The sequence below is a fragment of the Solanum tuberosum genome, unplaced genomic scaffold (genome assembly GCF_000226075.1).
Source record: "Solanum tuberosum cultivar DM 1-3 516 R44 unplaced genomic scaffold, SolTub_3.0 scf00002, whole genome shotgun sequence".
NCBI lineage: Eukaryota > Viridiplantae > Streptophyta > Magnoliopsida > Solanales > Solanaceae > Solanum > Solanum tuberosum.
Window position 1 is genome coordinate 492,865 of NW_006238928.1, and position 17,187 is coordinate 510,051.

General features: G+C 30.0%; 2 protein-coding genes across 3 annotated transcripts; one reads left to right on the top strand and one right to left on the bottom strand.

The window, feature by feature from the left end:
• Positions 1-595: 595 nt before the first annotated feature.
• Positions 596-8,098, bottom strand: MADS16 (protein). 2 transcript variants are annotated; one of them, NM_001288355.1, is given in 11 exon segments: positions 596-859; positions 1,227-1,277; positions 2,060-2,193; positions 2,340-2,381; positions 2,791-2,832; positions 2,922-3,021; positions 4,113-4,174; positions 4,802-4,880; positions 7,404-7,585; positions 7,727-7,794; positions 7,919-8,056. In NM_001288355.1, coding segments are annotated over 9 exon segments (708 nt in total). In that variant the 5' UTR covers positions 7,727-7,794; positions 7,919-8,056; the 3' UTR covers positions 596-843.
• A 4,519-nt stretch (positions 8,099-12,617) lies between these two features.
• Positions 12,618-14,288, top strand: LOC102580540 (uncharacterized). The gene has a single exon (XM_006338003.2). The coding sequence runs from the start codon at positions 12,797-12,799 to the stop codon at positions 13,916-13,918; it is 1,122 nt and encodes a 373-aa protein (XP_006338065.1). The 5' UTR covers positions 12,618-12,796; the 3' UTR covers positions 13,919-14,288.
• Positions 14,289-17,187: the final 2,899 nt, after the last annotated feature.

The window sequence follows — 17,187 nt, forward strand, 5'->3', positions numbered from 1 at the left end:
ATTGTAAGATGCCAATGTGTATTTCTTATGAATTACTATATTTCCCATAAGTAATATCACACTAAGATGCGATATACAAATAGTTGAAGTTCAGACACATATTTACTATGATATAATGAACTTCACGTAGAAATGACTGAAGTTCAGTCATATATGCAACCTAAACTTCAATAAAAAAGGATGAATTTGCTTACTTTTGTAGTTATTTGAGATGGGTATAGCTTTAGTAGAATCGGAGTGAAGATTTAAAGTTTCTATCTTCAAATTCTAACCTGTTAAAGTTATTGGATTCTAAATCAATAATTTGTACGTATTAAGTGAATTTCTTAAGACAAATAAAAATTATGAACCACATATATTAAATTTGACCAAACTCGTACCTTATACAATAGCTCCTCCCCGGTGCACTAGTGCTAAAAGCTCAATCGAATAAACAAGAATTAAATACAGATTAAAGATTTGAAAGTTTACAACTTTCTTCAACAATTTCAACATAATATACTATAATATCTAATTTCATAGTCAAATATTTATAAATATCTCATGAGTATCTTTCTTCATACATGTATGCAGATTTTAATAAAAAATTATTAAGTTCACGTAAACTCAGACTATATTATAGAAATCCCCTCACAAGACCCAAAATGAGATGGTTAATAAATCTGCATTATGCCCTTTGTCAAGTTGTACATCCACATACATAAAATACATAGTAGAAGCAGTGACAATTATATTCCAATGTATATTTTTCCAAAAGAGGCAAATATATTATGCCACTCATTGTTTTCATCCAAAAATTATTACTAGTACAATCTTCAACAAAATCTCCCCCCTTTGAGTTTGCTAGCTGAATGGTAGCCTGATCAATAAATAGCAAATTTAATTAATTGTAGACCCCATAAATAATGAACATATGTAATCAAAATGGACCTGACCAAAAAAAATCAAAATCAAAATGCCTGCAATATTTTCTGTTTCAATTTGTATTTTTTAGTAATTGCCAATAAATATGATAACAGTTTAACTTTAAAATGTTTATTTTACCCTAATGAAATAATTTATAGACATACAAACATCTATATGACTTATTTTAGACGATAAGTTTCAAAAGTCTTTCTTAAACTCTATAATAATTAAGTCAAACTACATCGTATAAATTGAGACGAAAGGAGTAGGTGTATGTATATAATATATACATTTCTACGAAGGATATAAACAAATCTTACCCTAACTTTAAAGATGTAATTGAGCAATCATCTTCAACTGCAGTAGTACCACTGTTAAAAACATAAACAAAAGATAACAATAAGTAAATATCCATATAGTAATTAGTGGAACTTGTAACCTAGAATATAAGATCAATAAACATGTTATATAACAAGTTAAATTAGGTTGATGGTAGTATTATACAAACACTAATAAATGTATTGTAATTCCACAAGTCAGGTTTAAGAAAGGTAGAGTATATGCAGACCTTTATCTTTACTTTAAAAAGATAGAAAAATTGTTTCCGATAGACCAATTGACTTATAGAAGCAGTAGCAACAAGTAAAAACAACGAGATAATAAAGTAACCCAAGCTATAAGGAACAACAGGTAGTAAAAGTGAAATCTAAAAATAATGAAAACAAGAAACATCCTCCTCTCTGTTTCAATTTATTCGTCTTACTTTGCTATTTAGTCTAAAACAAATTAGCATATTCTCATTTTTAGCAACTCTTTAATTCTAACTTCCCACATGATATGTAAAGACCACAAAATTAAAGAGCATTGTTACGTTAAACATATCTTTATTTTAAGACCACTAAATTCGAAAATCTTCTTTATTTTTTTAAACTCCATTCCAAGTCAAAACTAGACAATCAAACTGAAACAGATCGGAGGGAGTAATACACATAGAAAGGAAAAGAAAAAACGTCTAACTACCTACTAACTATCTATCCTAATTCTCAATCTCCACACTATCCTATTAAGGGTCATGTCCTCGAAGAGCTGAAACTGCACCACATAATTATCTAATAAGTTAAAATTCTTTAAGTAAGAGTGTAAGCAAGCTTACCCTAACTTCAAAGATGCATTTGAGGAATCATCTTGATCAGGATTATTGGTTGTAATTATAGACTCAGATGATTGGCCTTCTTCCATCATCATGTCAGTCAGTAAGGGCAACTTCCCTTTCTTCATAATTTCCATCTAAATAGCACAATTAAAATAATACATATATATAGATAAGCACCATAAGAATATGATGAAAATTACTCAATTTAATTAACACTAATTACTAAAAAAAAAAAAATTGTACATAAAAGCTTATTAATTCTAAAGGGGATTTTAATTACTTTGTATTTCAATTGTTTGTTTTCTTCCATCAGCTCAGCACCCTGAAAAGATTTCATGAGTCAAAAAATGACAAAAAAGAAAAGATTAGTCAAGAATGGTTTTCTGAAGGGAAGCTTTGGAGCAACGAACAGTTATTTTTTTCACTATCAAAAACTCGCTAATTTCAAATTGTCTTGTGACTTGTGAGTAATATTTTTTATGGCTTTTTCTATTGAAAACCTTTACCAACAAGTCAAATTCTAATGGGATGTTTGTCGGAAAATTAGTGATTTCCTAGTCTGAGTGTGACCAATAGGTCACGAATTTGAATCATGGGATAATATTGATGCTTGTGTTAGGGTACGTGACCTACATTACACCCTCTCGAGGTGCAACAATATTTTTTTGATCATACATGAATGCAGGATACTTTGGGCATTGATCCTGTTTTAGTAAAAGTATCGTACAAACCTTTCTTTGAAGGTTGGTAATTTCATCCATAATTCGTGTACCCTGAGATTAAAAAAAAAAGTTAGGGATATTAGAAGTTTATTTAATTAGCATAAAAGTATTATAATTTCTTTTAACAAAAATTATGAAACCTTAATCTCAAGCACACGGTTGAAACCAGCTTCAAGTCTTTTCTCAATTTGTTGTAATTCTTCTAAACTCAATCCTTCAAGTTCCTCACCTCTCATCTGCCTGATTTACATATACATACACAAATATCAACAAGTATAAAAAAAAATTGGGGGGGGGGGGGGGGAGGGGGATAATTGTGTGTATTTTCGAGTGTTAGCTACGTAGATAAGTTAACCAATTAAAATATACCGTCCTTTTAAATTATATGCTTTAGCATCAATAGCTGTAAAACCAAAGGCTTGTTCCAATTATGGTTGATGTGTATAATTAAAAGAGATGACATATTTTATGTAGTTAACATAACTACCTAATAGACGCTTAAGAACACGTGTTAATTAATTTATTTCAAAATTTGAACAGAAAGTGTCAAATATGAAAAAATTTGTCTTGATCAAGTGCTTATTTAAACCAAATCGTTATTCGAATATCTAAATGAAATTTAATGACTAATTTAAAAGGCTATCAATTATAAAGCCAAGGAAATATATTCATATTAATAACAAGTTGGGTTGGGACCTGAATTTTCATTTTGAGGCTCGATGAGCAACTACTTTAAATTTAATCAAGACTAATTTGAATATATTAATGAGAGATTTTTTTTTCTTTTTTCTCTAGTGTTGGGAGGAAGATTTACTCAATTGTATAATATATGATTAAACAGTTAATGAAGTAAGATAAAAATCATGAGAGATCAGAGACAACATCCAAATCTAAGCAATAAAAAAAAAGTATGCTAGGTAATAAATTTTTCATATTCCTAAGCTTTGATCGATAAAGTTATCGAATAATACTATAGTGGAAATTGAGGTGCACATGTAGTTGAACGGTTAATGGAGCAAGATAAAAATTACAAGAGATCGGATATCAACCACTTTTAAATCTAAGCAATGACAAAAATTGATACTCAAGTTTCGATAGAAAGAGTTGCCCAATAATACCGATTCATGAAAGTTGAGGCGGATGTGTAATTTAGCGGCTAATGAAGTAAGATAAAAATCACTTGAAGATCAAAGATCGACAACGTTCAAATCTAAGCAAAAATTTCTAGGTAGTATATATATAAGCAAAATTATTCGATGATTGTAAAAGTTGAGGTGCGTGCAAATTAACGCTTGACACAATTATTAAGAAAAAGAATTATATATAGGTACCTGAGCTCACGAGTTTTATCGGCTACCTGCTTGCTTAATCTCATGTTGAGGCTATTCTCTAGCTATAAAATGATGATATATAAGCAATAAAAAGGTTAATAAATTAATATACTATATATATATATATATACTTAATTAATCAAGTAGATGTAATTATAGCCTACTTAAAATTTTGTAGAAACTTGACTAAGTTTTGAGTGTTTACATCAAACTAATAAATACAAAAATAAGTATATTTATTTACATATACATTTGTCACTAGATTATAGTTTATACTTTTTCTGCCTCAATTTATATGTCGTTATTTCTCTTTCATGTATACATTTATTGAATATACTCTCATTTATGTCTCAAGATATAATCTCTTTTCACTGAATATATCATTGGAGTATTTGTAATCTTCAAACAAATATATACTATTAACGTTAAAATGAAAAAAATAATCAACTTTATCTTAAACTTTCTAAATGGCAAATAATTTGAAATATCAATTTTAGAACTATTTCACGATAAATAATTTAAGAAAGATGGAGCAAGAGATATGTATTTTCACTTTAGCTAATTATGATAATAAACTTCACTAATTTAAATAACCATAGGTTACTCATAAAATATGTTTATGAGCATAATAAAACAATGCTCTTATTTTTTTACTTATTAATTTAGTATAAAGTATATATAATTACTACCTGTAAATCAAGGGAAGGTTGGTCAACTTTCTCAAGGCTAGCTGACTGCAACTTATACTTTCCAAGAATATCCTTCATGCTGCATTTATAAACAAGAAAATTAATATTCTGCTAATTAATTCAAGTCTTAATCAATATATATAAATAATTTTGAACCTAACTTGATCTCAAACGCTAGTATTATCTATACCCACCAACTAAACACCTCTAAAATTGAACGTCTAGAGTGTGCACAATCTAAGGCAAAAGTCTAATGTCTCGAATAAATTATAAATTTGGATAGGTCTAGTTTTGATGACATGATTAAAAAATGAAATCGATTCCAACTCAACTTCAAAAAAAAAAAAAAAACTAACTTATGAGATAAGAATTATCTGAATTCGCATCGGAAAATTTGAGATAAATCGCTCTCTAACTAGCAACTTCATAACAAGGGTTCTCGAATTCGAAATTTCTGATTGAGAATGAGGATATACCTATTATCACTCTGGCACAAACTTTGTTACTTAATACATATATTTATATCTATTAAATTATTTAATTATAATAAATAAATTGATTTGATATAAATATCTAATTGGGTAAGTATTTGTCATATCATTAGTAAGTTCCTAATTGGGAAATAAGTTACGTATTAAGTATTGTAGCTGCAAAATCCTTTTATTCTTGCCCTCCCATTTTCCAAAAGACATATTTGTACTAGTAGTAATTGACATATCTTGTCTTAGCCAGTAAATAAATGACTGTTGAAATTGAATGATTTGACTAAACAAGGATTACTGACACTAAATTTAAATGTTGTCGGAGTAAACCACTTGATTATTTACAAAATTCACTTTCTTTATCAATTTTTTTTAAAAAAAATAATTTAGTTTTATAAAAATAGTATAATTAACTTAGTAGGCATTTGCCCATTATTATTTTTTTTTTAAAAATCACTTCATTTGAAATTTTAAAAGTTGGTGTAGATCAAAGTTGACATAATTTGACTATCAAAAAGCGAAATATGACAACTAAAATACTCTTATTTTATGTAGTACCCTTTCATTTTCAATTCGTCCCAAAAAAGAATATAACTTTACTATAATTAAAAATAATTTAACTTTAAAATTCCTTTTTTATGAAATTATATACATCTAACAATGTCTTGGATTACAAATTTTTTTTAAAAAAAAGTCTTTTTCTCTTAAACATTAGATCAAATTAAACATTGACACATAAAATGAGACAGACTTATTCCACAAATCATTTTTTCAAAATTTAAAATTGTACATCAATTAATATGAATATTGTAATAAAATACTCAAGTATAAAATTCAAAATGGACAAATAAAAATGAACGAAGAGTATATTTTACGTAATAAAGAAGTATTTAGATGATCAAAAACAGAAGTAAATTTCCTAGGGTTTCTAATTAATTCACTGTTTTTTAGGACATAAATAACAAAAAGGGGTAAAGACACGAGGTTTTCTTGTTTGAAGAAACCCTATGAAACTACAGTTTGTTTTGTCTTTGCCATGGTAGAAATACCCTTCTTTGCTCCTCTTGTCACAACAAATCAAACAAATCTTTATCCCGATCGAAAATAATTTTTCTATCTTACAAAAATAAAGGTAAAATTTGTATATATTCTATCATTCTCAAACTCGATTGAATATTATGCTATTATTGTAAAGTGTGCACTCTTAATTCACGAGGTATAGATAATGTATGATCTTATTAGTGATGGAGCTAACTGTTTCACTAAAAAAAAATCCAAATATGAGAGAGTTTTAACATATGAAGAAGTAAAGGAATCCAAAGTATGTTAGATATATACATGAACAATAATCTTGATATTATATACTCTTTTCAATTTGTTGAGTTGAAACGAAGTTCATATTATTTTTAAATCATGTGATCTTAAGCTAAAGGTTTGTGTTTAATGTATCACGTAGAATATTGAATGTAAGAATTAGTCTGTGCATCTGTCGTTTTAGCCATTTTCACATTCATTATGAAAAACAATAAACACTACATATTATATATTGAGTTAGTTACCAGTATATAAATTTATAATTAGATGTTTTAAAATTAATCACTGTTCAGAACAAGTTAGTGGTTCTTTAATATATAAAGGTATAGTTGAAAACAATTACTTCCTAATTATTGTCTTAAATTCTTAAAACGATAATTCTTTTTTGGACTATATTTTTTTCTTTTGGCTAAAACGGTATTTATTTTGTTAGACCAAAAGATTACAAAATATAAAAATAGATTTAAAAAAAAGAAGAAAGTAACACAAATAAATTAGGCCACCACACAAATAAACACCTTATAGCTTACACCCCCCTAGCTCCTTCGAAACATCCTACCAACCCAAATATTTGATTATATTTTAGCTAATCTCATATTCTAAAGTTCGTTATAAGAGATAACTAATCTCGAGATTATAAAATTATTTTTATTCCACATTGATAGTGGAATAACAATCGTATAATAACGTATTCCCCAATCAAACAAGCCCATGGTATTAATGATAGGATAATAATCGTAAAACTACTTAAAGACTCGTAACTAAACACGCATAAAATAATCCTTCATTTTATCTCGAGATTTTACCTGGTGCTAGCAAAATCAAATAGCTTCCCAGTAGCAGAGAAAATGATAAGAGCAACATCAGCATCACAAAGAACAGAAAGCTCTTCAGCTTTCTTAAAAAGCCCTCTTCTCCTCTTTGAAAATGTCACTTGTCTTGCTGTTATATTATCTATCTTCTTTATTTTTATCTTCTCCCTTGCCATCCTTCAAAAATAAATTTTAAAAAAATCATACACTATAATTAGTTTATATATCACCAAAATTCACTATATTTACAATCATAACAGTATAATTTCATAAGTAGAATCTGAAAAGAGTAGAATGTACGTAGATCTTATTTTTACCTGTTGAGAAGCCGTGTTATTAGATGATAACTATTATCTTTCTTCAGACCTTCAAGAAATCTTACAAACTATCACAAAAAAAATATAAATAGTAAGAAATTATAAGAAACCCTAATTAAAGAGGAAAACCTCAGATCTAGTTAGAAAACCCTATAAAAATGGACCAATAATTGAGTATATAAATGTGTAGACCTAATTTTGGAGATGGAATAAGCACTATTCACTTGTTGTTCTTGGAATTGAAGAGAAAAAAAAAATGAGGAATTTTTTAAATTTTATGTTGGAAGATATTATTGGAGAGCTCCACCAATTGAAACCTAGAGAGAGAGAGAGAGAGGGAGTGGTTGGATGCTATTGTTACATCAAAAAATGGAATGTGCAGCTTTACTTTTTATGGTAAAAAGGGGATGTTTTAACCTCTCATGTGCCACATTTGCTCAACTTGACACTTGTCAGGATTACTTATAGTAACTACTATTAGTAGCATCGTAAAACAATATGATGCAGTTGATGAAGTTATTTTTTTCCTTAATAAAAAGTCTCAAATTTGAATTTTCAGTATAGAAAAATTTGTGGTAGGAAGTGTTTCCTTAGAATTAGGTGCCCATTTTTAGTGTTATTAATCAATTATTTCCATGTTCGATTCTACTCTAATATGTTACTCCCTCCATCTCATTTTATGTGAGGTACACAGTTTGACTCTGCACATAATTTAAAAGTAAAGAAAGACTTTTAAAACTTGTGATCTAAAATGAATGATAGAAACTTGTGTGACTATAAATCATTTCATCAAGGGTAAAATGAACATTTTAAAGTTAAATTGTTACTTAATATAGAAATGTTTCATTCTTTTTAAAATTGACTAAAAAAAAAGTGAGTCATTGGGACAGAGGGAGTAGAATATTATTTGCGAATGTTATTATGATTGAAGAGACAACCAAGAGGTTTGCCTATATGCAAAATAGTGTGTAATAGCTCATTGATCGAGCATTCTGACGCCAAAGATGAAAGGGCCGCTAAGTGATTTGTCGGATTAGTTAGACTTTGATGTGTATACTGGACACTAGTTGGAAAACTAAAAAAACAATTACTATTAATAGGTGTTTGGTGATTTTGGGCATACTTTTAAATCTTAAACCCTTCGAAAAGCAATATTTCAAGTTGAAATTTTAAAGATATCTGAGTTAGTGCAATAGAAGGAATCTAACCAAAAATATCACGAATCAATTCCCTCTACTAATTAACGTCTTCTCAATTGAGCTCACACTAATTTCCCAGAAGATTCCAAAACAAAAAAAGAAATCCAAAGTTTTGGTTTCTTTAGTCTATGAAAAATATATAAGTTTATCCCTTCATAGGTTGATTGGTCTCTTAATAAATCCAAACTATTGGTGGAAAAAAGTCAAACATAATAAGTATTAGAAACTTGAATGGAGTATTGTTTGGGTCTTCAGTCTAGTAGGAGTATTTTAGTAATATTTTTATTTTTATTTTTAAAAAAAATATTGGGGTAGGTGAAGGGAAAATACAGACCAACTAAGCTACTAAGATTTTTTGGAGTATTTTTAATAATTAATGTCATAAAAAGTTTTTTTTTTTCTTTGCATATAGTTAATAATGGAAGAAATCAAAGTGGAGGAAATAATCCTAGCCTTTTATAATTTGCATGAACACGTGGCCTTATCATATTCAAATTAAACTACAATTATATATGTGGACAAAAAACATCAAGTACATGTCTTTAAAAGTGATTAAATACATAGAACTTAGATTTTATTTGATAAAAGGACCTTTTGACCAGAGGATTATCTAAAGGAGGTCACCGGGTTTACGTGAATCCATGGTTTTCTCCCAAAATTATATATAATAGTGTTATATTTAAAAAATATATTAAAATATAGATGTGTGAATTCACACTTGGAGTATCACATAATGCAATTATGACTGAGTGCACCTCTATCCGCGAGGTTAGAAATTTGAATTTTATATTTATCTTGTTTTATTTTTCTTTCTAAAATTAAATAACACTTCTTTAAGTAGTAATTGGTAGCCCTTTTGACATTTTAATTATATATATATATATATCATAATTAATTTTAGACCTGTAATTTTAAAAATTTAACGGTTTTTAGTAGTAAAAACTTAAATGTCGAACCGATCAAATTTATATCATAAATTAACCTTTTTATAATAGTGCACCCATCATCTCAAAATCATGGATACACCTCTGCTTTTGACATTATTTCCAGGCATGAAATATGCAATTATGTCTTACTAGATTTAGCCCATAATTACTCACGTCTTAATTTATGTAACATCATTTGATCATAAAGTTTAAGAGAAAAAAGAAGAAGAGAGATTTATGATCGAAAACAAATCAATAATTATATATCTGATTATAAATCATTTCATTAAGAATAAAGGGATAATTTCAAAAACAAATTCTTATTAATTAAAGAAAAGTGATTTTTTCCGATAAATTGCAAGCTTCTTTCGATTTCTAATGATTGGGCTAAATATTGGGCCTTCAATGTTCAGCACCTCTTATGATTGGGCTTATGTTGGGCCTTTAAAAATCTTTATTGTGATAAGGCCTATTTCTTTGACTGTTTAATATTGGGTTGGGCCTCATTAGCCCAATAGGATCGATTCCCGGAATGGGCCTTACTAATATAAATCGGATGATTTGCACAAATAGAATCTTTTAGTGTCATCGTTTAAATTTCGATATCATTTTAAAAAGTTATGCAAAATTAGTTATGTGATTCGAAATTTGTAGTAGAGCTATGTATCGTCACGATTTTGATCGATGAGAAAAACTTATTGCGTCACAAATTCTGGCAATTTGTCGATATTAGTGTTGGATCCAAATTAGTCATGTCACGAATTTTGGTGACCTGTCAGAATTTGTGACGAAATATCATGACTAGTTATGTATAATTTTCATCGCTGCTATGGACGGGTAATCCAAATCCCCAAAAGATTTCGTTGTTCTTTTTTCTCCCTCTTCTAATGTTGTTGTATTTATATCAATTCAAATTATTTTTTTTTCCTTAAATAGGTAACAAAAATGATATTTTTGACGAAAATAATCATGGAGAGGGGAGAATAACTAGACAAAGTTAATTCATGAATTTAGCTGAGAAATTGACAAATTACTAAAATTGAATTAATGGGTAGATGCATGGATGTTATAAGCAGACACTGTATCTTTCCTATTATTTTTCATTTGCAATAAAGTGGTATAAATATGCTTTAATTTTTGCATTCAAAATTTTAAGATGTTAGTTCCAGATTATTCTTCTAATAAGGTACAATAATTATTTCTAGTGATAATTAACTGCACAAATATCTCTTGAAATTTCAATTTGCAATACAATCATCATTTCTTGTGATTTTATCTATTAAACATACCTTCCTTTTCCTTAATCAATTTTAATTCATGAATAAAACTCAAAAACTATTTTGGATGAACAACTAAAGATGCATGCATTAGGATATATAGACAATTCTTTAAATTTATTAGGGTATTATATTTACTCTTAAAGTAATTCGTGTTTAATTGAATACCTCAACTTTTAATATAGTGTTTCAATTAGATATTTTTAATTAAAATAACAAATACCCCCTTCTATATTCTTGTCCTCTCTCTTTTTTGCCCTTAATAAATCATAATTAATAAATATATTTTTACTAATTTCACTCTTTAATTCTTTTTCTTATTATATACATTATTCATCAATATCAAAATCAACAATAAAAGAACTTTACAATATTTACTCTCAAATAATTCAATTTTAAATTGATGTAGTTAATTTATCTTGATTTAAAACATACCCCCTCTGTTTCTTTTTTAGTTGCGATGTTACGCTTTTCAATAGTCAATTTGACTAACTTCCAAACCTAAATTAGATTACATTAATTCAATATTTTAAAATCAAAATTTAGATATTCATAAACTAAATAAAAAATTCTCTAAATTGTAAAAACTTTTTATAGCAATATGATAAAAAAAAAAGGAAAGGGAAAATTGTATATAATATAGCAAACTATTAATTCAAATTAAATACTATAAACATAGTTTGATCTAATTGTACCACATAGCAAATTGTTGCTATTTCGCCTCTCTCCTGGTAAATCTCGCTTGCCACTCTCATTCTCTCCCTCGTTTCTCTCGCTTTTATACAAATGCAAATGTATAAAATGCGTTTGTGTTTGTATAAAATGAAAGAAAATTGTATATATACATATATTTTCATTCCCCTCTCCCAAATCTTGCTCACCAGTCTCTCCCTCGCCTCTCTCGCTTATACAAACAAAAATGTATAAATTGTGTTTCTGTTTGTATAAAGCGAAAGAAAATTATATATACACCTGCAAAATACATATATCTTCGTCTTATACACTTATAATTTTATAATATAAATATTTTTCTGCCCAGTTCTCTTTTATCTTTCTCGCTTTATACAAACACAGATTATATAATTGATCTTTTGTATATGTATACCGAAACAGAAACAGATTATATACAACTATTTTTTTTATATGTATAGCGAAATATACATATTTATGTTTGATATGGAGCGCAATTATGCAAACTATAACTATAATATACAAATATAATTTTTGTGTTTGCTATATGTGAAAATTGTTCATCCTTTTAAAATGTCGATCAAAATTATGTTTGTTAACCCTCAAAAATAAATGTAACAAGTAATAAGGAAAGGAAAAAGTATATTTTTAGCTATGTGACTAAATAATATGAAATGTTAAAAATAATTTGAGATAACTATTTTTATCCGGCAAGATAAAAATATAATATAAAATGACATAAATACCCTCAACCAAAGTACAACAATCAAACCTCTATTTATTACAATGTAGATAAACATTATAAACAAATATCATTTGGTCTTAAAAAGACAATCTTTTTACACTCTACAGTTACACCCCACTCCCCCCCACCCCGGCAAATTTCTCCTCCCCTTCCCCAAATCATCCATCATTTTCTCCGTCTCCATTTCAGATCAAAACCCCAAAGCCCCAAAATCCCCAAAAATCCACCAAAAAATGGAACATCATACAACTACAAGCAGAGCAGAAGCAGAGAGACTGTTAGGAGTTGCAGAAAAGCTCTTAAGAGAAAAAGAATTTGCCCCTTGTAAAGATTTTGCCCTTCTTGCTCAAGAAACTGAGCCTTTACTTGAAGGACCTGACCAGATCTTAGCAATTGCTGAAGTTCTTTTAGCTTCTGTAAAACGAATCAACAATCACCATGATTGGTACTCTATTCTTCAAATCCAAGGCCGTACTGAAGATTCAGAGCTTATCAAGAAACAGTATCGTCGTCTTGCTCTTCTTCTTCATCCTGATAAAAACAAATACCCATCTTCAGATACTGCTTTTGGCCTTGTTGCTGATGCCTGGGCTGTTCTTTCAGATCCATCAAAAAAGGGTCTTTACGATAATGAACTTTCCCTTTTTACTAGAGTTAAATTGACTCCTGCTGGTGGACGAGGAAGACCTAGAGGGAGTTATAATAAGCAGAAGAAAGGAGATGCTAAGTTACCCGTGAGGAGGAGTAGTCGGGCGAGTAATTCGGGTTCGGGTCAAAATCAGAACCCGAATCCCAGTCCGGTGAGTCAGAGGAGTTATCATAGCGTGCCGCCGAAGGCTACGGCGCCGACGCCGATGAGTGGTGCGATGAGAGGGCAAAGGGTTGTGAATTTGTGGACGGCGTGTCCGTATTGTTACAATTTGTATGAGTATCCTAGGGTTTATGAAGGGTGTTGTTTAAGATGTGATAAATGTAAAAGGGCTTTTACTGCTACTGAGATTTTGTCAATGCCACCAATGGTGCCAGGGAGAGAAGCTTATTATTGTATTTGGGGGTTTTTCCCAATGGGTTTTGTGAATGGGAATTTGGAGGATTTGGGAACTGAGAAAGGAGCTGCTGCTGCTGCTGCAACTACTGGTGCATTTCCAACTTGGATGCCACCAATGTTTTCGTCTGAAGGGAATGTGAATGTTGCGAATAATCAACAAAATGCTACTCCAATTCCAGCTACGGTTCAGGTTCCGAATCCAGCTCAGGCGCCAGCGCGGCCTCAGGCTCCTCCTCCTCCTGCTGCTGCTCCAAGACCAATGTCAACAGGGGCTAAGAAAAGAGGTAGGCCTAGGAAGTATAACTAAACAAAGGTTTGATTTTATGGTTTCTATAATGGATTGTCTCGAGTCTATGGAGATTAATGTTTAGTTTGATCAAGTCGACTGGAATTGAATTGATCGAATGCTGTAGTAAGTTGAGTAGTGAGCAAAAGTAGTTGCTTTTCTTTACTCATCATATGAAGAAGTATATAACTGCTGAACTGTGCTGCTTCTCATTGTAGAAATTTCTCGTAGCTTCTTGTTGTTAGATGCATTGTGTTTGTAGAAATTTCTCTTGTTGTTGGTAGATTTCTGGGTTTTGTAGGTACTATATTTATTCAATTTTCAAGACTCGTAGTCGTAGACTCGTTTTGTAATTGAATGATCTTTTATGCCAAATTTCGAAATTCTCATATCTGTCTTGTTCACATTTTTCTGGAGTTTGTCTTTGAGGCATGGTGGTTGTTATTTTGTCTAGTGGTAAAGTTTTGATCAGGTACCTGAGGTAACTCGTAATGATTTTCTCTTAAGTTTTCGTAAATTTCATGTATTTGTTGTTCGTCTATAATTTAGCTTCATCAGTTTGGATTGAACATTTCTGTTTAAAGACTATATTTGTGCTTTAGCCAAGAATCCGTTTAAACTGAATGTGCTCCATCTGTTAGCAAGTGAGTAGTGATCAGAAGTAGTCACTTTTCTTCATTCATGTGAAGAAGTATATACGGTGACCTTAGAACTTCACGGCTATGCTTTCGTTGTGGAAATTTCTCTTGTTGGTAGGTGGCTGCTTTTGTGGGTTTGTAGGTTCGGTATGTTATAGACTAGTTTGTAGTTGAATGATCGTTGCATTCAAATTTCTAAATCCTGTCCTGTCCTACATTTTCCTGAAGTTGTTTTTCTAGAGATAGTTTGAGATCAAGGCATAGTAGTTGTTTTTGGACTTCTAAGGGTCAAGTGTTGATCAGCTACGTGAGATAACTTTTGATGGTTTTCTTTAAGTTTTCGTGTGTATATTGTCTATAAATCATCCTGTCATCGACTCAGCCAATTTATCATTTGTGTAGAGGCAATGCTTTCTCTTGCATTTCTTTCAAACCTGTTTGGATATATGATTTTCTTGAGCCGAGGGTTTATCTAATGTTGTTTCTTTACCCCACAAAGGTAGGGGACTAGGGGTAAGGTCTGTGTACACTGTACACCCTACTAGCCCCCAAACAGTACAGTGTGGGACTTTAACCGAAGCTACATCCTTTGTTCTTCTAGCCTTTGAACTTGACGATCTAAGATTTGGGCAGGTTCTTCTTAATAAACTATTTATACATGGTTAAAATTATTTTTTAGATATGTATAATAGATGTTGAACCCCCTTCCACTAGTTCGTGCGATTACTTCATAGATTTTGAACCCCCTTGTGAAAAATTCTGGCTCTTAATAAGATGGCTCCTAATTGATTTCAACGTCTTCATGAGATTGGTCCAAGTCTAGAGAACAAGCAAATTTTTAAGGACCACTAAGGTTTTTCAAAGTGGTATAGGTTGTGTGAGGTATTATTTAAGTACTTCCTTGGATCACTTTTACGTGTCTACGCTAAACTTTATACGCTTCTCTGTCCAGTTTTACTTATCCACTTTGGACTTTGCAGGTTCATTAAGAAACAATGATTGTTATAAGGATTTTTATCATAATGTGCATATTAATTGATGTTTAGTATAGTCTTGAAGAATGTTTTGGTTAAAATAATTTTTTTTCTTGATATGTTAAAAATGATAAATAAAAGTAAAAATATATTTTTGAAATAGTGAACAAGTATAAGCGAAGGGGAATATAAAATAAAGGTTTAAGCCAACTATAGACCAAAATGAATCAAAACGGCGCTAGAATGTCTAAAGTTCCAAAATTTTGTGGCCTTGTATGAGTCGCACATCGCCTAAGTGACATTCCTGGATTTGAATGATTGTCAAATTACAAAACAAATTTCGGATCAGTTTGAGTGTACCTCAATTATTTCTTATGGTAGGTGCTATATTTCACTTGTTCATAATACTATCCATCAGTTTGAGTGTACCTCGATTATATCGTGTGGTAGGTGCTATTTTTCACTTGTTTGTAATACTATCCATCAAATGATTCAAAACCTAGGCAAATGAGAAACGCTTCCATGCTAATTCTAATTTAATGCATTATACAAGTCTCGTGCAATGAGCTTGGTTGAAAAAGCATGTTGGTGTTTCAAAAATGACTCCATTTGGGAGATTTCATTCTTCAATCAACTCGACCACCTTTGTGAGTATTGTTTGGAGGGTTGTTACCTATAATGTTGTACTATTGTATAGTTAGTTTAAAATACAATACTTGTTTTGATTATTATTTAAATTTCATTGTATCATAGTGTTAAATCCATTTATACCTAACACTTTCAATTTGGTGTAATCACATTGTTGCGTAACGATAAAAATTCCAAATGTTTATGTATCAAAATAATACAATAAATCATCAATCAATAGGTAGCAACCATCCAAACGAAGTGTTAGGCCGTCTCTAGATGCCAAAAGGGGTCAATCAATAGTATTATTCCAAGAAACACAACGAATCTTTGGGATGACTTAGCTAGCGTTTGGCCTCACGTTCTCAAATATTCTTGGCAAACAATAATATTTGGATCAAGTTTTTGGTGAAATTACATCATGTGTTTGACCCCAAGTTTTCCCAAGAATATTTGACTATTTCAAAAAATATTGTTTATACTCATAAGTTTTAAAACTATCCATAAATTTGTATTATCTATTTATAGTGAATATGTTCAGTTAAAAAATAAACTTAATAACATAATTGATAACAATCAACAACAACAAAATAACAATATATGCAAGAGCAATACATTAATCGCATATTCAAATTTTTCAATTTTATCACTCAAATTAGAACTCAAACTTTACTGGAGGAGATAGTAACAAATATTAGTTGGACTTAATAAATAATAGATATTTTTTTATAAAATATAAAAGTTTGGGGTAATTTTGAATTTTTTAAAATTCCCAAATATTAGAACTTGGCCCAAATACTAGTTTTTTCTAGTATTTGGGAATTTGCCAAGTTATATAACCAAACACCACTTCCCAAATTTTTCCCAAGTATTCTTGGGACCAAACGGGTTCTTAATTTTGCAAAGTGGATCGGGTTTAATGATGGGTCGAGATTTATTATGATCAGATTTAAATTGGGAGAAAATAATATTCACGTAGCCGCCAAATAATAAAGGTGGGGAACTAGGTGAATTAACGGGTACATATGTGTCTAAGTCTAAAGTTGGATGA